General features: G+C 40.3%; 1 protein-coding gene across 1 annotated transcript in view; it reads right to left on the reverse strand.

Moving 5' to 3' along the window:
- esama (endothelial cell adhesion molecule a) overlaps nucleotides 1-21,923 on the reverse strand; it is a 99,061-nt gene extending 77,138 nt beyond the window's left edge. Inside the window, exon 1 of the mRNA XM_055226830.1 lies at nucleotides 21,479-21,923. Within this exon, the coding sequence (XP_055082805.1) occupies nucleotides 21,479-21,545 (67 nt within the window). The 5' untranslated portion in view covers nucleotides 21,546-21,923. The remainder of the gene's footprint in view (nucleotides 1-21,478) is intronic.
- Between the last annotated feature and the right edge of the window lie 204 nt (nucleotides 21,924-22,127).

Consider the following 22,127-nt stretch of genomic DNA (forward strand, 5'->3'; position numbering starts at 1 on the left):
AAAAAATCATATAAGCCAAAAATTCTCTGATTTTGGGTTTGTTTACTTGCACAAAAGGAGGAGGGAGGAGGGGGAGAGAAAAGGAGAGAGAGAAAGAGAGGAGAGAGGAAGGAGTAGGAGGAGAGAAGCTGAGGGAGGAGAAGGAGAAGGAGGGAGGAAGAAGGAGGAGCTAGGAGGAGAACAAGGGTGCAGAGTGCGTGAGGGAGGATTTGATTTTTAAAATAGCATTATTTAGTTTGTCCTTTTTTGTACAACTCTCCAGGCAAAGCAATAAAGCAAGCAATCTCCATGGAAACAAGAAAGCAGCAGACCTTCCACTAGAAAAGCTACATGGTGAATCTTTAAGGCTCGACCCTTGATGGACTTATTTGGACCATTTCAGCACTTTTGTTTCACCGGTACAGTTCGCCGTTTTCAAATGAGCCGTGATGTTCTGAAAGGTGATTCTTGTTTTAGTTTGTCATTTCAGATCTCAGTATTTTTGTCACTTCTTCTGGACATGTTGAAAATGTGAACTTGAAAAGAATCCTCCCAAATCGTTCAGCCCTAAGTCAAAACTCTCATACTCTCCAAAAGGTGTTCCCAGGTCCGTTGACAGAAATATGGGGACCCGGGGCAAAAAGCACCTGGGGGCAACGAAGACTCTTCACCTCCTCTGTTACCTCCTCTGGGTGTCCCAATCAATTTATTTCAAAAAGGCAGAGTAATAACAAAGATTAAATCCACAACAGAACCATGAGCTAAGATGAGAGACCACCTGCTGAAGACCCCATTTAGTCCAGAACAAAAAGACTTTAATGAAATCGAGAGTGATGCAGGTGGGGTCAGATCAGGAGCCAGGGGGCAGAGCAGGGAGTAGAGGGAGGAAGAGGGAGGAGGAGGGAGGGGGAGGGAGGAGAAGGGTGGAGAAGGGTGGAGAAGGGAGGTGGGGGGGTGGGGGCTGGGGTCGTGCTCTCTGAGACATCACAGACTCGGAGAAATAAAGAAATCGATGCAGCGCTGACTTTTCTATGTGACTGGACACATGGATTTAAAGACCCATGAGACGAACGCATTTATAAAGCCTGGACTTTTGAGTTTCATCTCGACCTTCAATCACGTAGGACGTGTAAACTAAGGACAAACTAAGGACGAGCTGAGGACACAGCTATGGACGGCTGTTTAGACCTATGTTAAGAGACTGAAAAAATAAAAAATAAATTCACATTTCTACAATAAAAGATGTATAAATGGTTGGCTATTGAAGTAGGCTGCAAAATGGTTCTCCCCCATCATCCCAAATGCAAATGCAAATACTGACCAAGACTAGTTCAAAACGTGGACATGGGTCCCTGGACGCATAGTGGCACCAGTGGCCTTGAAAGACGGGTCAAACGCAGAGAATGCATTTCCCTCACAAGAGATTAATAAAGTATAAATTCAACTTAACACAATTCTATGACTCGCACTTGGAAAGAAAAGATATTCTCTTTTTTTAATGAAACCACACTCGAAAGGCAGTCCTCGGTATGCATCTTTCTTTGGTCCTATATTACGCGAATCTCTTGCGAGCGTTAAACCCTCCTCAAAACACAACTCAAGTTTGTAATGAGGAAACAACACTAAAACAGATGAGAAAATAGAGTCATATGGGCCCTTTAAGCAGCTAGCATAAGGTGAGGTATATCGTCCACCATCTTGATTCTGTTCAAGTCTAAGTAATTGGAGAGTAAGTGAGAGTCACGTTTCATTACTCTGTTGGAAACACTATCTAAACTCATTCATAATGTAAAACCATTTCCTTTAGAGCTTCATGTCTTTGTGTTTTAGAGAATGACATTTGAGTTCAAAATGGATGGCACTTTGAGTCACCCCAAAACGTCATTAACCTAGAGTTCAGCTGTACATTGGCCCGTTATAAAAATAGACATTGGTTTGGCTTCTTCTTGATGTGCCCATGGCCTTCTCAGAGTAAGACAGAGTAAGAGAGCAACCTCAGAGCAAATCTCCGTAATCCGGGACATTAAGTTCCTCTGTGAGCCCTTGATCATTACTGAAGCTGCAGCGAACGCACCTCAGCTCCGCCTCCAATTCACAAAAATAGACACAAGCTGAGGAATAGTAGTGGAAAAAAATGTGTTTACTGGAATGATATGAGATATTTTTAATTCATCTCTGGTGATTGGAACAAAAACATGAGGTATCACCCATTCACACACTGATACACCAGTGTAAACAGACTCTGGGGGCAGTGGGTTAAGTGTCTGGCCCAAGAACACGACAACGGCATTAATCTGTGGGAGCTGGATCTGACCGCTCTACCAGTGTTGATGTCAAGAGCGGGATTCGAACCAACAAACTGTCAAGATTATTCAAGTATTGATGAAACAGCTCTGACCTTCCAATACTAGTTTTATTATCAGTTCATGTCTGGGAATCAATTTTGAAAACAGTACGTCCAACCATAATCAATGTGACCTATGACCTTTGCATTCTTAGGAGTTATTTCTATGCAATTTGAGGCCTGAAATATTAACCCACAATGCAATATGAAGGGGTGTGACAAAACTAAATATTTTTACTCTAAGAACTGAAAACCCTGTAGTTAATATCTGTACAAACATGTTCTGAAATGTCCCTGTGTGTCAGATGCTCTCTGTGTCAGATGGCCTACTGTTATGTCCAGAAGAACTGACAAAATAACTGAAATGAGCCTACAAACATGTTTAAAATGTGACTTTGAACACAATCTTACTATTAAAACATAAGTCGCAAATCAAAAAATTCCAATTAGATAGTTTTCCCAAATTGTTCAACATGACCAAAAATATTTCCCTCTCTAAACTCTTCTAAAAACCTTGTCTTTGTCCTTGAGATAGATGTAGGTGTGTCAGAGTGAGTGATTGTCAGCCGACTGTCGGAGCGGGTGGAGACGTTGGTGTCACGACACACTGTGCGCCCCCTGCTGGCTCTGGTGTCTTCACTGGCGTCTTCACTGGTTCTGCTTCATTGACACCAACACTGCTCTGATGCCCCACAGGCTCAGGCTTAATAGTGCCACAATAATGACTCCTCCAGCGAGCCGCCTGCCTCTGTCTGTCCCACACACAATAACCCCATCTGCTCCATGTGCTGCCTGCTGCCTGGAATTACACTGGAGTCAACAGTGGAGATGTGGGAGTGATATCTCTGTTTAGAACATGCTCACTAGGCTAAGTCAACAGATAAAGGTAAACTCCAGACAAAGATGTTGGGTCCAGATCTCGAAAAGTGTCCCCAGGGGCTGTGGTCTCCCAATGCTATATTCAATATCTACAGCATATTTAAAACAACTTGAGGTGACCGAAGTGCTTCACATAAAATTCAGCAAAAAACAAATATACAGATAATCTGGTTTAGTCCTTGTTTAGCCCTTGGGTAGCCCTTGGGTAGCCCTTGGGTAGCCCTTGGGTAGCCCTTGGGTAGCCCTTGGGTAGCCCTTGGGTAGACCTTGGGTAGACCTTGGGTAGACCTTGGGTAGACCTTGGGTAGACCTTGGGTAGACCTTGGGTAGACCTTGGGTAGACCTTGGTTGTATTGTTTATTGTAGATCTACTTCTGTCCGACTGGGAGGATCTGACAGGCAGAGGGCGCTCTTCCATAGTCTGGATGCTGCCACAGAAAAGGCTCTGTCAACTCTAATCTTGACCAAGCCCCCATTTAGTCGACCAATCGCGCTGCAGCACATATATTTAGTCGACTACAGCACTATAAAACACAACCTAATGTTTTAAACCCCACACCACACGCTTTATTTTCTCAGCATTTCTAGGCCCAAGTCGTAAAATGTGCAAGCTGCAGAGCGCCCAGGACCCATCTCCAGATTGATTTATCAGAACTATAGGCTTTATCTATAAATGGACATAGCCAACCTGCTAGCCGCTGTGTTCCAAATGGCCCATGCCAACTTTCAGCTCCATCAACTCTGGCTCCAATTCTCTTTACATTGAAAAACTGTGGCCCCTCTCTCTGTAACTGCTGCTGTCATTTTGTGCTCGTCATTTTGATCTTAAAATGTTTGTATTAACCCGCTCTACATGATTTTTATTTTGCTATTGTGTCTCTAAATCAAGATGTGAATTTATTGACTGTGTTGCTATGTGCCCGTCCCGTCAAACTAGCAATGTGGGCGGGAAGGGCGTTGCCTTCAACAGCTTCGATCTATATTGGCTCTTTGGTTGCTATGATACCTGCCGTCAGCATTCCAAATATGAAACTCTGCTCCAAATTCGCCCCTATACCTGCTAGCCTCCATGAGCTTCATTTGACTGGAGCCGAACGCTGTGGGTGACGTCACACTCGCTCAGTCCACTCCTTTATACAGTCTATGGTCAGGGCCTTAGCTGTAGGATTTTGTCTATTTTGAATGCTTGGAATGTAATATGTAAAGTGATGTCTACTACTACCTAAAACTTTGAAGTGTATTTACAGTAGCTCAGTCAGTAGAGTGTTTGTGCACTGATCCGAAGGTTTGCAGTTCGAATTCTGCTCTCAACATAAACATCATTGGTTTAAAGGTCCAATCCACTGTTCCACTGGCTGGCTGTGCGATTCAATCATTCCCCACAAGACACTTGGGCAAGACACTTAACCCACATTGTCCCCAATGTCTGTGTGCACCGTTGTATGATTGTGTGTGTGAATGGGTGATTGTTTCCCTGATGTAAAGTCCTTTGAGCCTTGAAGGTGGAAAAGTGCTGTATAAAAATGTATTATTATGATTTGCATTCATGTTTTAATAATATCCATTCATACACACGTCCTTATGAAATATCACAAACATGTCCCCAACTGCCCCCAGTGTCATTCTGAATAACTGTCAGCCACAGCCCTGCTATAAAAAAAAACCCCACGATGCATTCTGGTGACACATTGTGGTGGGTTAAGTGTCAGATATAAATTCACTTTAGTGCGTTATGATGTCCCCACGCCCGACCACATTACCATGAATCAAGTCCTGGAAAGTACACCCCACCCCTCTGTACTCTAGTCTACGAGGCCTTATATCTGTGTAATCCCTGTGTCGGACAGGTAGGTTCTATAGCGGTCCATGGGGGTATACAAGGGCGTGTCAGCTGCTCCTTTCCATAGAGATATTGTTTGCTTAGCCTAGAAAGTTTCACAGTATGGCATTAAGTTGTAACAAAGCCTCTAAAGAAAATAAGGGCTGACCCACTTATTTTTATTTTTATTTAGATTCAAGTTGATTTTTCAGGTTTTTCAATATGTATTTCCTGAATATAAAGATGTAGGCGTTTATTCACTGCCATTTTACTCAAAGAAATACCAAAATTTCTTTCTTCAAAGTCTGAACTCTGCTCCAAACTGTTGTTACGATACTAACATTTCTTGATTTTGATACTAAGGAATAGATTTGATACTCGATACCGATTCCCATACTACAATGATGATACAAAAACACTTTCTTTAGACAATAAAATGGGGTTTTCTACATTAAATGGTAGTACTTTCTTTTATATTCCCATGAGGCCTTGTATCTGTATAATCCCTCAGTCGTCCAGTAGGTTCCATAGTGGTCCATGGGTGTATACTAGTCTATGTGTCTTATATTTGTTCTGATACAGCTCAAGATCACTAAAGATATTCAGGAAAGGTTCATTTCTGTCCTGTCAATGTGACTTTTTAGTATCGATACCTGCCAAATATTAGTACCCAATTTCGTTACTAGTTTTAGTATCAATTAGTATCAGATTTTCAATACTATGACAGTCCTAGTCTCTATCTTATCACAATCGCACTTAGATATTTTCTCCAAATCCTTCATATCTAATCTCTGCCACAACTGGCCACTTGAGGAAGAACACCGGGATTATGATAATTCCCGCAAGTCGTAATTCACCCCTCCAACCCCCACCTATAAGAATAACTAAACCCAGCCCATCTTGTCTAAGCCACTGCCCTCAATTCCCTTCTGTCTGCGGTTTATTCACTTTTCAAAAAGGACAGGTCATGAGGAGATTCGGCTGTAGTCGTTGTTGACGTCTGCGCGCAACATCTGTCTGGCGCGCTGGAAAAAAAGATCTGTTCATAGTGGAGTCATCTGGGCTAACTAGCAAAGAAGCTAGCTGCGCCTTATAGACCTGAGCAAGATGCAATTGTGATTTTTCTGACAAGTGCAACGGTTAGATTTATGTTTTTAAAATAGGATTCAGTTCAAAGTTCACATTTTAAACATGTCCAGAAAAGTTAACAATAAAACTGAATTATGCATGGGATAAACTTCTACAAGAATCACACTTCAGAACATGTTTGCACATATCATTTGTACATAGACATTTTTATGCAGAATAAGACCCCATGAAGACACAGGAAGGGCATCTGACACACAGGGACATTTCAGAACATGTTTGTACAGATCTAAACTACAGGGTTAGCAGCTTTTATGCAGAAAAAACTGGAGATTTTATTGTTTGAGGTGGAAATGGTGGCCTTTATGATTGGCTAACTGCCTCCATTCAAACTGCTATTTCGATTGCGATAACTCTTGCAGCCCGACTTAAAGAAACCCACAGAAGCTAACATGAATGTGCTCTAGATTTGAAAGTGAAATACGCACATCGGTAAAATACATGTATCATTCAAAGAAAGCCATAGCGCATTATGATAACTATCCCATTACATATAATCATGGGTGAGTGAAAGTGGCCTCTACCAACAGCTCTGAAGTGAAACATGGGGAGAGAATCGAGTTATAATTGGCTGGAGACATCATGCTGTGTCAACGAGCAGCCTTTGTGGTTTTGCAAAATAGAAATAGGAGCCATAGCCATGGCGTGTGTTAAAGGGCCCATATTACACTTTTTCTGACCTCTGTTTTAATGTTGTTTCCTCATCACAAACAGATCTGGAGTTGTTTTGTTTCATTCACACACGTTTAACACACAAACCTGCATATTTAGGCTGAGTTCTTCTCTCAAACTAAAAGCAGTCTAATCCACCTTGTGATGTCATGTGGTGATACAGGAAGTGCTCCACTGTGTTTTTAAACTCCATACACCTTCACTAGAAACATGTCATTCTTCTTATACAAGTACTTCTACCATTTGACAGTTGAACATGGGACATTTTTACATTTGTTGACGACTGGTTTCAAAGTTATAATTCTGAACAGGAAAAGCAGGTAAAGTTTTGTTCTCGTCAGCAGTTGTGCTGAGAAAGGATTGAGAAAACCCAGCTCGGACTGGCCTCTGAGCTCCAGAAATAAGCCCCCATGCGGCTCTCCAGACGGTAAACAGTCATTAACCTGGTCATAGGAGCATCATATTACTCCAAATCACCGTGTACCGCATCATTCACACACAGTGGAATGAAGTAAAAGTACTACAGTACTATACTTAAATACATATTTTAGGTATCTGTACTTTCTACTGCACTACATTTCTGAACTGGACTGAAAAGTAAAATTATTTTTTATTATTGTCAGACCTGCTGAAAAGGATGGTTTATTTTTAATGCGTTCATAGTTTAAGCAAACAAAAATATACAAATAAAAACAAAATGAAAAAAATGATTCAGTTGTTTCTAGTGAACAAAATTCAGCTCAAATCTTTATCAAAATCACTACATCTGAAGCTTTATAAGACCTCAAAATCTGTGTGAAATACTTTTATTTTTACTATTAAAGTGCATTTTTAAATGGTTCTTTAATACTTTTGATTAAGTAGGAGTTTTTTTTGCTCCAGTGTCTGTACTTTTACTTGAGTAACAAAACAGTTAAATTATATGAACAGTGATGGAACAAGTACCCAATTGTTTAGTAAGGCTGGAAGTATTATACCTATCCTACAAAAAATTGACTCTTGTGAGGTTTAAGCCATGTTATAATGTTGTTACCTCCTCAAAAACAGACCTGGAGTTGTGTTTTGTTTCATTCTCACATGTTTGAGTAACTCTTTATTATTATGTCTGTCTACATCACCAAAGCTCTGTTCCCACCTTATGATGAGAACAGTGAACAGAGCATGGAGTAATATGCTCTGCAAACGCTGCACTTGTTTAGATAATAAAATGTTCTCAACAAAACTAAATTTGTACAGAAAATTGTATTAAACTTCTACAATCCCATGTGATCTGAAACACATGGGATTCTTGTATTAATTTGTCAGTTCATATTTCAGTCTCAGTCAAATGGAGAGTTATTCATGGGCAACACTGTGAGATATATTTCGTTTTAAATAGTTAATCGCTATGGCAAAACAGTCCTAACTTTTCATTATTCCAAAGCCCAGAGATAGACCATAGACTCTAGCCATGTTTTCAGTGCTATAATTATGCTATACTTTCCATTCTGTGCAGCATCAGTGACAAGCAGAACTGCCAGTAAACCCCAGTGCAAACATCAGCTGGGAATAACTGGGATTATGTTTGTTGTAACTAAAGGAATACACACACGGCACTGGTTTAACTGTCCACGTGGGGTCTGGGATCAGCTTCGGTCGATCATAAAAGTCATCACATAAAAAAGTGAATTGGTGAGTAGCTTAATTTTTAAAGGCAACCGTAATATTCGGAACAGTCGGAACCAGGAAGAGTAGGAAGTTGCGAGGTTTGGTGTGCCTGTCCCTTTAAGAGAGTGTTGGGAATGTCGAACAGTGGCTTTCTCATGACCCCAGAAAGACGGCCTTCTTCCTTTGACTCCGTGGATTGATATGGGACAAAACTGATAGACCAGAAAGAGAGAAAGAGACAGAGAACTCATCTGAACATGTAGTAAGTCAGCACTGGTCTGGTTCTGTATCATACATTTTCTACAATGCGTTTATTCTCAGGTATTAGCATTAGCAGCATTTATGTGCATAAGACCACAAAAAGCTTTCATTCACCGAGTAACCGAATTTTTAAAGGTGTACTATGTAACTTTTCTGATGGAGTATCTGTGGGTGATGCTACCAGGTTATAAAAAAAAAAAAACACACACAATTGAATAATGCGTGTTAGATAAGTTTAAAGGCACTGTATCTGATTTATACTGTCTGAAAAACACGAAAAATATAAATATCTATACTGGGGAAGGACACATTTAGCTCAAATACATGCAAACAAGTACAGGACCTTTAATGCCGTACTGTGGAACATTACAGGCTTCATAGTTCCATAGGAAAAGTTACATAGCACACCTTTAATATTGGTAACTTAAATGTCAGACTGAGCCCCAATTCCACAGTCGTCATTCAAAAACGTTTATAATCACGTTTCCTTTAAAAGCCCGTTTCGCTATGCTAAGTCTGCGTTAAAATGAATTTGACACTTTAAAAAGACATAGAGCCTAAAATAGTAAGGTGCTGTAAGTCTCGGATGTGGGGCAGGACTTTGGACTTGTCAGATCTGGACTTGGGAAGGTCAGAAGGATTTTAAATTCAGACTAAACCCTCGGCGCTCCACCTTCGTTAATCGTAGGGTTAAGCCGCGGAGTGTAGCTTTAATTAAGGTAATATAATTGGATGAGGCTGTTTACATGACCCCGGTGTAATGGCATTATTTGAGATTTATGATGGAGGGATTAAACGGGAGAACGGAAGAGGGTCAAGCTCTGAGTTTGACCATTTTTTGAATAAAATCATTTCTCTTACTATTTCTGGGTAGGGACTCTTAAAAATGAAGGGATAGTTACAAATAAATAGAGTTCCAGACGAGATAAACTCATGAATGAACTGAACGCGGCCAAAGTCACCTTGAATTAACAACATATCACCAAGTAAAGTCATGAGACGCATGTTTTAATGCTGTTACCTCCTGAAAAACATACCTGGAGTTGTGTTTTGGTTCATTCACACGTCTGAGTAACACTTTATTATTAGTCTGTCTATGTCTCCAAAGATCAAAACACTCTGTTCCACCATGTGATGTCATGAAGTGGTAGTTTTCAAGTTAACAGATCGTTTTACCTTTTGTTCAGTAGAGATCGGCAATTCCAGGGCTGAGCTCATCCAAATGATCCTAGTGAAGGTGTATGGAGTTTAAAAACACAGTGGAGCACTTCCTGTATTACCACGTGACATCACAATAAATGAGACGAAACACAACTCCAGGTATGCTTCTGCTGAGGAAACAACATTAAAACAGATCAGAAAATTACATAATACGGGCTCTTTAAGGTTAATCTATTACTTTCCCTCCCGAGTCCTTGTTTAAAGCTCCCATGTTGTTTTACACTGGATTACATGAGGAGACGCACTCAGGGCTGGACTAAAACTGCTTTCGCTAAAACAAAAAATAAAAGTACATGGTGGTATTGCCTTGTCATTATAAATCCTTCAATCTCTTTCCTCACAATCAAAATTACACCAGTCGTCGTTGGGGACAGTAGGATTCAATGCTCATAATCCAGGCTCCAGTTGGAAAGAAGCTTTTCCAGACCTCCCTTTGGCATTACTCTACCAAATGGGCAATTACAGATAAGTCTATTGTGGTGAGTTTGACAAACCACATTCTATGGCCCTCCGAGGCACCCACGGGATAGATAGAATATATTCCAGGATTAAGTGTTGTCACGGTAACAATAGGGAGAGAAAACAGAAATAAACCAGCGTTGTCATATTGTCATATTTATAGTCCAATGTGGAGACTTGGAACACATTTCCACTTTAATGGGGGACAGTCTGGTCCAAGTACAGCTACATCATTTTGAGGGAAAAAAACTAATTGGGTTTTTATTAACATGTAAAAACGTTATGATTCGATTTGTAATGTTTAAAAAGAATTCTGTTCAAAGCACATTGTAAATAAAATTAAGATTAGAGAGAAGACCGTAGACTGTATATATAAATGGACATAGCTAACCTGCTAGCTGCCACGTTACAAATAGAAAGTGTTCATGGTCTATCGACTCCAATTCACTTTATACTGAAAAAACTGTGGCCCCTCTTTCTGTAACTGCTGCTGTCAGACTCGTCATTTTGATCTTAAAATGATTGTATTAACCCACTCTACCTGATCCTGGTATTTTTATTTCACTATTGTGTTGTAAATCAAGATATGAACATTAATAACAAACAAACTGGTGGTGTCACAATACTAAAATAATTCGATTTTGATACTCAGGGATACACACAAATTTCAATACTGATTCCGATACCACAATGATAGTAAAAACTATCTTTAGACAATATTCTGTGATTTTGCACATTAAATTGTAATACTTTCTTTTATATTCTCATGTGTCCTTACATCTGTGTAATCCCTCTGTTGTCCAGGTAGGTTCCGTAGTGATCCATGGGTGTATACTAGTCCATGTGTGTCTATACTTGTGAAAGATACAGCTCAAGATCATTCTAAAGATATTCAGGAAAGGTTCATTTCTGTTCTGTTAATGAGCCTTTTTTAGTATCTATACCTGCGAAAAATTTGTATCTAGTTTCAATCCTATTTTTAGCATCGATTAGCATCTGATTTCCAGTTCTAGTTTGAACTACAGGTACAACAAGATTTTTTTCTATAAAAAGACAGGATATATTTTCTTTGCAGAAGACATTCCAACTGTCTTTCCTATTTAGTAATTGCACCAACCCCAACCGATATTGATGCAGCCCAGTTCAGTTTACCATTGTTCCAAAATGAACTAAAAATACCAAAGCAAAAGAGGTTCTGACGAAATTCCAGTTGAGTTGAGCAGGAATCAGCAGTGGAAGCGCATATTTCCTCTTTGCAATCCCTGAGGACGCCTTTGAAGCTCGCGTTTTGACCTTGTTAAATAAGTAAAGTCCATTGTAGAGACCCACCTGGAAAACCAATGAAGACGCTCTTTGGCCAGATGTGTGTCCAGAATACAACAGCCATGGTCGTCGTGAAGATAAGAGGTAATGGGTAAAGGATGTAATCCAGGTTAAATCCTGTTTACTCCTAGTCTAGTCCTGGTTTTAGTCCAAGTTTAGTTCAAGTTTAGTCCAAGTTTGGTTTTAGTCCTGGTTTTATACCCTGTTTTAGATCTGGTTTAGTCTCGAGAAAGAATAGTTTAGAAAGGTCATCAGTAAAAATCTATAAATTAGCCCAAGTGTAGCCCAAATTTAGTCTAAGTTTACTGGCACAATAGCGGAATTAAAATACCGAGATTATGTAGAGTGAGTTAATGCGAACATTTTAAGACCAAAGTGATGAGCCTGACAGCAGCAGTTGCAGAGAGAGAGGTCACTGTTATCTAATGTCAAGTGAACTGGAGTCAGAGGATGGATGGAGCCGGAAGCACGTCCATGATCACTTCCTATTTCAAATGCAGCAGCCAGCAGGTTAGCTACGTCCACTTATATGTACAGTCTATGCGCAACGCCAACTAGGCTGTAAAATTATATTTATTCTTCATCAGAAAAAAATGCAATCTAATAAAAATTAAAAAGGCAACATATTTAGTTAACATCATACGTAAGATTTACTGTGTGTAATGTTTTTAGGGTTTTAGTCCAAGTCTGTCAGATGCACTTCTTTAAAAACTGTCCGTTGAGAACATTCCCCTCACATAAATAGCAGTACTCTCCTTATATGCAGCCCCAGTGCTCAGACTGTGAATCTGAGCGTGGTGAGTTTGTAGACCGCTCATTTTATTGGAGCGAGTAATATTAAAAATAGAGGTCTCTGCATGTCAGTGTGGAGACCTGGAGTCACAGCCAAGTGGCCTCAAACCAGTGCACTCTGAGCCCCATGATGATCATGTATGCTCCTCATGTGAAGCCAGGGGGAAGGGGAGGTAGAAGAGCAGAATATATTTTACCTCACTTATAACCTGGTCTTGTCCCAGTCACACATTTACATCAGGATACAGGTTTTTTAATGCTGTATTGTCAACTCAAATATATTGAAGGTGCACTATGTAACTTCTGGTGGAGGGTCCATGGTAAATGGTCATAATCACATTTTTATATAGCACTTTTCCACCTTCAAAGCTCAAAGCGCTTTACATCAAGGAACCACTCACCCATTCACACACACATTCACACACCAGTGTACACAGACACTGGGGGTGAGGTGGCTTAAGTGTCTTGCCCAAGGACTCAATGACAGCATTCATCTGTGGGAGCTGGAATCACACTGCCAACCTGCCACACATTTACATCAGTCAGGATAGCGTTTTTTGCCAAGTACATATTTACAAATATAATAAAGGTGCACTATGTAACTTTTCTGGTCCATCTCCTGCTTGTCTCCATGATGTTATGGCCTCACCTGGAATGTTCCACGGTATAACATTACACTTATCTATCTAGCGTTAATTGAGTTAATTTTGTTTTATTGTTCAAATCCCAAAAACGAAGGAGGTAGATTAGTTTAATGCTATACAGTGGAGCATTCTACCCTCGGGTTGTCAAAACTCAAAAATCAGATACTAATCAATATTAAAACTAGTGTCAAAACTAGATACTATTTATTCGCAGGTATCAATAATAAAAAAGTTGCATTGACAGGACAGAAATGAACCTTTCCTGAATATCTTTAGAATGATCTTGAGCTGTACCAGAACAAATATAAGACACATAGACTAGTATACACCCATGGACCACTATGAACCTACTGGACACTGAGGGATTACACAGGTATAAAGCCACATGGGAATATAAAAGAAAGTGCTACCAATTAATGTGGAAAATCACACTCTATTGTCTAAAGAAAGTGTTTTTATCTCACTGTGGTATCAGGATCGGTATCAAGTCTATTCCTTAGTATTGAAATACACTATTGTAGACCAAGCAAAAACATCTTACACGTCACAATGGAGAGGCAGGGCCACCAGCATAGAACCAGTTCACCAGTTTTGTACACAAAGATAATGTGCCACAGTCTGTACAAAGAAGTGGACCAATGAGTGTGACGTCACGCACAGCGTTCGGTGTCAGCCAAATGAAGTTCACGGAGGCAAACGGCTACAGGGGCGAATTTGGAGCCAAGTTCCATATTTGGAATTCTGACTGAGAGTATCATAGCAAACAAACAGCTAATCTGGAGAAAGGCTGTTAAAAGTGCCCCCTTCCTGTCTGCACCGCTGATTTAGTACAGAGCGAGTGCTTAGCAAAGCTGTCAATCAAACCTGTTCCTAACACTAGCAGGAGCAACCTTGGACAAAGAAGAATTGTCCGTTATTAATATTCATATCTTGATTAACCGACACAATAGTGAAATAAAATGATCATGCACAGTGGGTTAATACGAATATTTAAGACCAAAATGACCCTTATCAAAATGAGCCTTACAGCAGCAGTTACAGAGAGAGGGGCCACAGTTTTTCAATGTAAAGTGAACTGGAGTCGATGGAGCCAGAAGCGCACCCATGATCACTTCCCATTTGGAACACGGTGGCTAGCAGGTTAGCTCTGTCCATTCATATATACACAGTCTATTATTATGAAGTTGTTTTAAATCAATATTGTCTTTTATAATGAGCAAAAATATAAAAACAGAATTGAAATGTTTTATCTCATCTTTCATTTTAATTCAATAAACGTTCCAAAGTTGAAATATGAAATAGTATAAGCATTTTAATGATGACTTTGAAGGGATGAGGAAGTCACCTATCCCCAAAATGACACTTTGAGTTCGGTGTAGTGATTAAAATGTAGTCCCTGATTAGGTGCAGTCAGATTGAGGGCCCAGTTTAATCACATTAGCTGATCCAAACTTACAGAGACAATGTTAATAGGATTGTGCTTTTCAAAGAGCCGGATGAGTTCAACCCAGCGTCAGCATGTCACAAGATTACAAAGATAAACATGAAAACAATTATTATTACAGATATGTGGGAACAGGCAGATGTTTAAGTAAAAATGGCTTTAAATGGTTTGCATGACCCATCGCAAAAGAATCGATTTCACAAAAAGGATCTACTGTAAATTTTGGATTACTGAGAGCATCTGAACATAAGCAGCACCAGCCAAATTTGAAAAGAAAATACATTTTGTACATATATAAGCCGCACTTGAATGAAAGCCGCAGGTTTTCATGTTGTAACATGAGATATTTACACAGAAATACTGTACATAGACACTATTTTTTCTTTTTTTTTTTTCTTGGGCACCAACACACCATCAGCATGGGATGAACATACCTGCATGTTTAGAAAATAAAACAGCACCAACACGTACCATTTGTTTTTATTTCCTCTGAAAACTTTTGTCGTCTTTTTACATTGACTAAGTTCTTCCCGCTGCCGCCTCCAACGCCGCACCATCAGTTCATTAATGCCAAACTTACGTGCAGTGGCTCCATTTCCTTCTTTGATGCCAGATCCATTGTCTTTAACTTAAAAGCTGCATCATTTGCATTTCTTGTGTGTTTTCTATGATGGGGGTGTGTGCATGATGCGCAAAATGAGTTTAAAATCAAAACTAGTGTGTTCTTCAGTGCATAATCTTTCCCCACATCTGTCTCACTTTTGCATCCACTGGTAGACAGCCCCCCGGTGGCCGTTAACCAGTAAAAATGTATATATTAGCAGCACCGTTGTATAGGCCGCAGGGTCCAAAGGGAAAAAAGTAGAGGCTTATAATCTGAAATTTACGGTATATCACAAAAGAATCAATATCATAAAAGTATCAGTGTCACAATCACAGTCAACTGATGCAGCTATCGACAAACTCAATATATGGTAAATATCATTTTTATATAAGCATTTTTCCACTTTCAAGTCTCAAAGTTCTTTCCATCAAGGAACCACTCCTCCACACACATACCAGTGTACACAGACACTGGGGGCAAGGTGGGTTAAGTGTCTTGCTCAAGGACACAACAACAGTATTCATCTGTGGAAGCTGGAATCGCACCGCCAACCTGTGGGTCAGTAGATTTGACCTGCTTTTTGCATAAGCATTATAAGAAAAAATGAGGCAGATAACATTAGATCACTCTTCTTTCTGCTGCTTCTCATTCATTTCTTGACACTTCAATTCACTTGACACTGCTGATATCTTTATATTTTATGAATGAACTAAATAAAATAAATCAATCAATCTGACCACTAAACCAAAGACGTTTATGTCGAGAGCGGGATTCGAATCATCAAGGAAAATCATGATTGCTCAATCTCACAATAATAATTGTAAATCTTTTGTTATCACCTGACTCCACCGATAGCACCACCTTTACACCTCCCTAATGTGGATAATGTCTCCAGAAATAAGAAGAGATCTGCTAAAGTAACAGGTTTAAACATTCCCCATGTTCAGTGACTCTGCAGCTCCTGTCTGTCGTGTCAATGGAAAAAGCACTTTAATGTCTTATTCAAAACCCTGTGAATCTTTTAATGGCGTTCAACTACTCGACTTGCTCAAAATGTTCCAGTGTGGCTTTAACCCTCATAACCTCACACAGACCAAACTGGGATAAAAGCAAAGCCTGTATAAAGAAGTGGCCTAAGTGAGTGTGACATCACCCACAGCGTTCGGCTCCAGTCAAATGAAAATCATCGAGGTTAGCCGGTATAGGGACCAATTTGAAGCAGAGTTCCATATTTATCATAGCAACCAAAAGAGCCAAAGAGCCAATCCAGAGTGAGGCTGTTGAAGGTCCCTTCCGGCCCGCAGCTCTGGTTTAGCAGGGAGAGCGCGCTTAGCAATGCTGTTAATCAAACCTGTAGCTAACGCTAGAGGGAGCAGCCTCTGGAACAGAAAGCAACTGATTTGTCTGTCATTAATGCTCCTATCTTGAGTTACAGACACAATCAAAATATGAACATTAATAACAGGATCTTGTTGAGGGGGTTAATATGAACATCAAAATAAAACCAAAATGACGAGTCTAAGTGAATTGGAGCCAGAGTCCATGGAGCCAGAAGTGCACCCATGATCACTTCCTATTTGAAATGTGGCAGCTAGCATATTCACATTTATCCATATATAAAATGGACAAAGACTCATACAAACTGAAAGAAGTACATTTTCAAATCACAAAGACAATCACAAAGCTATAGTTTAGGTACTAGCTCTCGAAGATGAATGCTGTCATTGTGTCCTTGGGCAAGACACTTATCCTACCTCAGCCCCAGTGTCCGTGTACACTGGTGTGTGAATGTGTGTGTGAATGGGTGAGTGGTTCCTTGATGTAAAGCGCTTTGAGCCTTGAAGGTGGAAAAGGGCTGTATAAACATGTGAATTTGAAAATCACACAGCCCTGCCTATTTTTAGCACTTAGTAATACTTGAGAAATAAAACACAAAAAACACATTGTCCCGCCTTATGACGAAACATTTGAGTAGCTGTGATTTCAAACTGACACATCTTCCGCAGCGTTATCGTGCTTGTCCCAACTCACTTCCTGCCCTTATGAGCTTGTCCAGTTGGGAGTTTGGGAGCTGTGTTACTTCCTGTTCTGGGAGCTGCTATTCACAAGCGCTTCCCTTTGCATCTTGTGTTTTCAGGACACACCTGCGACTGACTGACGGAGCTCCGCCCCCCCAGGGTCAAGGGCAGCTACTGTTTGTGCTGTTCTATTGTTTGACTCATGAGATCACTGCCCCCCGCTGAAGGTTAGACAGACAGGAGTACAACAGAAGTGACATCAGTAGCAACTACATTTCAAAGGGCAGAAAAAAAAAAACCCAACAACTATAAATGGGAAAAAAACGGAAGTTGCCGATTATGGTCAAGTAAAAACTGCCCTATGTAACATTTCCTTGGCCTAAAATGTTCCACAGTATGGCATTAAACTTTCCTTGCATTTATTCAATGTATTTAATGTTATATTGCTCATAAATGCCTTGAAAACATTCTACCTGTGAATGGGCTCCACAGATCTGATCTGTAACTTGGCCTGGATGTGTGACTTGCTTATGTCTATGCAGATAAATAGCTTTAATGCAATCATGTGGAATATTACAGGCAAAGCAGCATCTCCATGGAGATCGGTTGGACCCTTAACCAGAAAAGTTACATAGTGCAGCTTTGAACATAACTTACTCTTTCATGGTTGTATAAAAATGCATTTAAATGAGACAATACTGAGGAGACCAACAAGATAAAAATGTGCAGCTTTGTCAGTTCCAATACTGATTCTGATACTCCAAAGTCACAGAGGCTAAGCCTAAGGACTCATGGAGCTACTGCTGCAAAATGACTCTCCCTCGGAGCTGCAGACAGAGCTCAGAGCTCAACAGAATAAACATGTAGATGTTTAAAATTACCTGAGCTGAAGAGTCATTTATTTTATATGAAATGAAAAGATAAAAGTGTAACTGTAGTTCACATTTAATGAGGCCTGTTCAGTTTGTCTAATAAACGGGTGATAAAGAGTATAGGGACATTCTGATCTGGTCTGTCATTAATAATGAATGTGTTTTCTCAAGCAGAAAAATGACTTCTTTATTTTAATTATCAAACAAAACTTCAAGGATATTTTATGGAAGTTAAAAAATAAGATTACTAATTAATCAAAGGAAATAAACAATAGAATACTGGATTACTAAAATAATCAATAGCTGGGGTCCCTCTCTCACACACAGGGGTCCCTCACACACACAGGGGTCCCTCACACACACAGGGGTCCCTCACACACACAGGGGTCCCTCTCACACACAGGGGTCCCTCTCACACACAGGGGTCCCTCTCACACACACAGGGGTCCCTCTCACACACACAGGGGTCCCTCTCACACACACAGGGGTCCCTCACACACACACAGGGGTCCCTCACACACACACACAGGGGTCCCTCACACACACACACAGGGGTCCCTCACACACACAGGGGTCCCTCACACACACACACACACACACACACAGGGGTCCCTCTCACACACAGGGGTCCCTCTCACACACACAGGGGTCCCTCTCACACACACAGGGGTCCCTCTCACACACACAGGGGTCCCTCTCACACACACAGGGGTCCCTCTCACACACACAGGGGTCCCTCTCACACACACAGGGGTCCCTCTCACACACACAGGGGTCCCTCTCACACACACAGGGGCTGTATCGCTCTGTGTGGTAGTAGAAGTAGTATTTCCAGCTAAATGCCCCTCCCTGGTGAAACAAGCCGGTGTCAGTAAAAGATTGACAGAAGACTGTTTTGGCAACAGAAGAAGAACACAAGCTCTGGGAGCTACAACATGAGGCTCTACACGGCTCCAGGTGGAATGAACCTCACTGAATTATGAATTTCTCTGAGTTCGCTCCCAATATTATTAGCAACAGGTTTGATTGACAGCATTGATAAGCGCTAACCCAGCAGTGTGGGAGGGAAGAGGCGTTACCTTCAACAGCCTCGCTCTGGATTGGCCTTTCGGTTGCTATGATACAGTCAGAATTTCAAATATGGAACACAGATCCAAATTGTCTCCTTTAACTTCCAGCCTTGATGGGCTTCATTTGGAGCCAAACGCTGTGGGTGACGTCACACTCCGTTTGTACGGTAGGGCAAAAAACTGAATCATGATTGATTCATGATGATTTTTTTTTTTTAAATAAAGACCAATTTTGTTTTTTAAGTTAACTGTATTTGTATATACAGCTTTTAAATGTGGCTTTTAAATATAACTTTTAGTGATCGAGATGACGAACAAAGATAATACAGACATTATAAATGAAACACTAGTGACTTTTCACACACAAAATGATCCAGTGCATTTCTCCAAACTCTGCTCTAATGAAAACTCTTCATTGTGTTCCACCTCTGTTGTCAGATCTGCAGCTCATCTTAAAGTAGTGAAGTAATAAAGTACTGCATTTAAGGAAAAAACTTTTGGTATCTCTACTTTACTTAAGTACATTTTGCATACTGAGTACATAGTGGATACTTTTTACTTTTATTTCAGTACAGAGTAGTATCTGAACTTTTTACTCCACTACACTTTTGAACTGGACTGAAAAGTACAAGTATTTTTGTTATTATTGTCCGAGACCTGCTGAAAAGGCTGAGGGTGGTTTTTAACATGTTCATAATTTGAGCAAACAAAAATATACAAGCTAGACAAAATGATTTGTTCACTTGTTTCTGTTGAACAAAATTCAGCTCAAATCTTTATCAAAATCACTATATTTGAATCTTTACAAGACCTCAAAATCTGTGTGAAATACTTTTACTTTTTACTCTTTAAGTAAACAGGTACTTTAATACCTTTACTTGAGTTTACTTTTTCATGTGATACCTTTACTTGAGTATTTTTTTTGCTCCAGTATCTGTACTTTTACTTAACACAATGGAATACTTCTTCCAGCACTGTCTGACAGTAATAAAACACTTACAAGTGATTTAAATTTTTATTCCAATTTGATTATCTGCCCAGACCTGATAAAGTTTCTCAATGCGTGTGCTCTCTGAAGAATATAAAAACACACCAAACAGAGCCGTTTGCCTTCATAAATCATTCAGAACTTCTCAAAAGCAGAAATCGCAGCACCGTGGCCCCATTTCCAAATCAAAGGCGGTGGCAGAAGTAGGCCTCGTACAGTACCACGCAAAGTAGGAGTTTAATACAGCAGCTCGGCTCTCACTCTCTCCAGCAACAGCTCCAGCTATAAAGGGATTATACAGCTCTGAAATACATAATCATGTGTAACTCTCTTGTTTCAAACCCTGTGAAAAGCAAACAGGTTTAAATCCACTTCTTCACTCACTCTCACACATGGACCACTGCACTCAGAATGATTTCACTATTAGAACGCAAGAATGAGGCTATAATTACAACATAAAGATTCATTATAGAGTTGAGTAAAAGTGGGAGTACTCAGCTGTGTTACTTAAGTAAAAGTAGAGAAAGAAAAGCAAAAAAGTTACTTAAGCAAAAGTATCACATGAAAAAATCTACTAAAGTAAAAGCAGCAAAGTACCTGTTTTAAAATGTACTTTAAGAGTAAAAAGTCAAAGTATTTCACACAAGCGTTGTTCATTTGTTAAAGTGTAAATGTAGAGATATTGATGAAACATTTTGTTCAACAGTAACAGTTTATTTTTCTGATGAATTTAGTTTTGTTTGCTCAAAGCTGAACCCTGAACTGGAAAACTTTAATCAGGATGTTTACACAAATATGGTAAAAAATAACCCCTCAAATCATATGAAAAGTGCTTTTTACTTTACAGTCCAGTTCAATAATGTAGTGGAGTAAAAAGTACAGATATCTGCTCTCAAATGTAGTGAAGTAAAAGTAAAACCCTCACCCCAGACACTTCCTCCAGCTACCTCAGTGGGTTACTATGGCAATTTGAGTGAAAATCAGACAAACTAAGGCTAGCATAAAACACAACATTTAAAAAGGCAATTGTACATAACTGTCCGCCATTTGTAATCGGCCTAATTAGCAAAAGTTCAGCGTTTTTCAGTTACAAAGTGAAAAAAGTTCATTTTAAAGTAATATTTAGATCACACAACATCTGACACCTGCTAATTAAACAAACGCACGTGCATGGACGTCCTAGCATCACGTCAACGTCAGAAAAAACGTACAAAAACGCACGAGCGCACCAAAAATTCCCGCCATGCAACAAAAAAAAGAAAACAAAAAAACACAGCGGTAAGTTACTTTACTGACCTGGGAGCCCGCAGCAGAAGGCGAAGACGAGCAAAGTAAGTTTCCTCTGAGTAGCGTAGACCTCCATGGTGGATGCCGCGGTATCTACCACTTCTCAATGCGTTAATGTCCGTCTCTCGGCTTCAAACAGGGGCTCTTCTTCGCCCGAGGCACCGCTCTTGAAGTCTGGAAGTTCGTCAAACGCCTTTTTCCCCGCGATGTTAGTCAAGGGACACTTCAGGTGAGAAATATGGAGCCGACCACGTCCAGGAATGCGCCGCTTCACTCACTTTCCCCCCTCTCCTGCTCAGGTGAAAAAGTAAAACTGATTGGATGTTGTTGTCGTCTTGACGTTAGAAAGAACACGCTACGACCTGGTTCTTATCGGGAGCGCAGCGTAACTTGGCATGTGTCCTTTCCAGAGGCTTCAGTCGGAGAAAGGCAAAGGGAGAAGGGACATGAAGCGAGAGGAGAGAGAGGAGCGCTCCAGACTCGGCGGACAAACGTTTAAGGTAACTGTAAGGTAGGTCTGTGTATCCGGTGCGTCCTTTCAAAGTAAAAGCGCTTTTACGCACAAGGCGCATTTTTACGCACGGTGTTTTTAGCTGCTCTTATTTTGGTAACAAGCGGTTTTCCGTGTTTTTGCGTATACTTTGTGACTTTCCTCTAG

This window comes from Periophthalmus magnuspinnatus, chromosome 14, assembly GCF_009829125.3.
Source record: "Periophthalmus magnuspinnatus isolate fPerMag1 chromosome 14, fPerMag1.2.pri, whole genome shotgun sequence".
Lineage (NCBI taxonomy): Eukaryota > Metazoa > Chordata > Actinopteri > Gobiiformes > Gobiidae > Periophthalmus > Periophthalmus magnuspinnatus.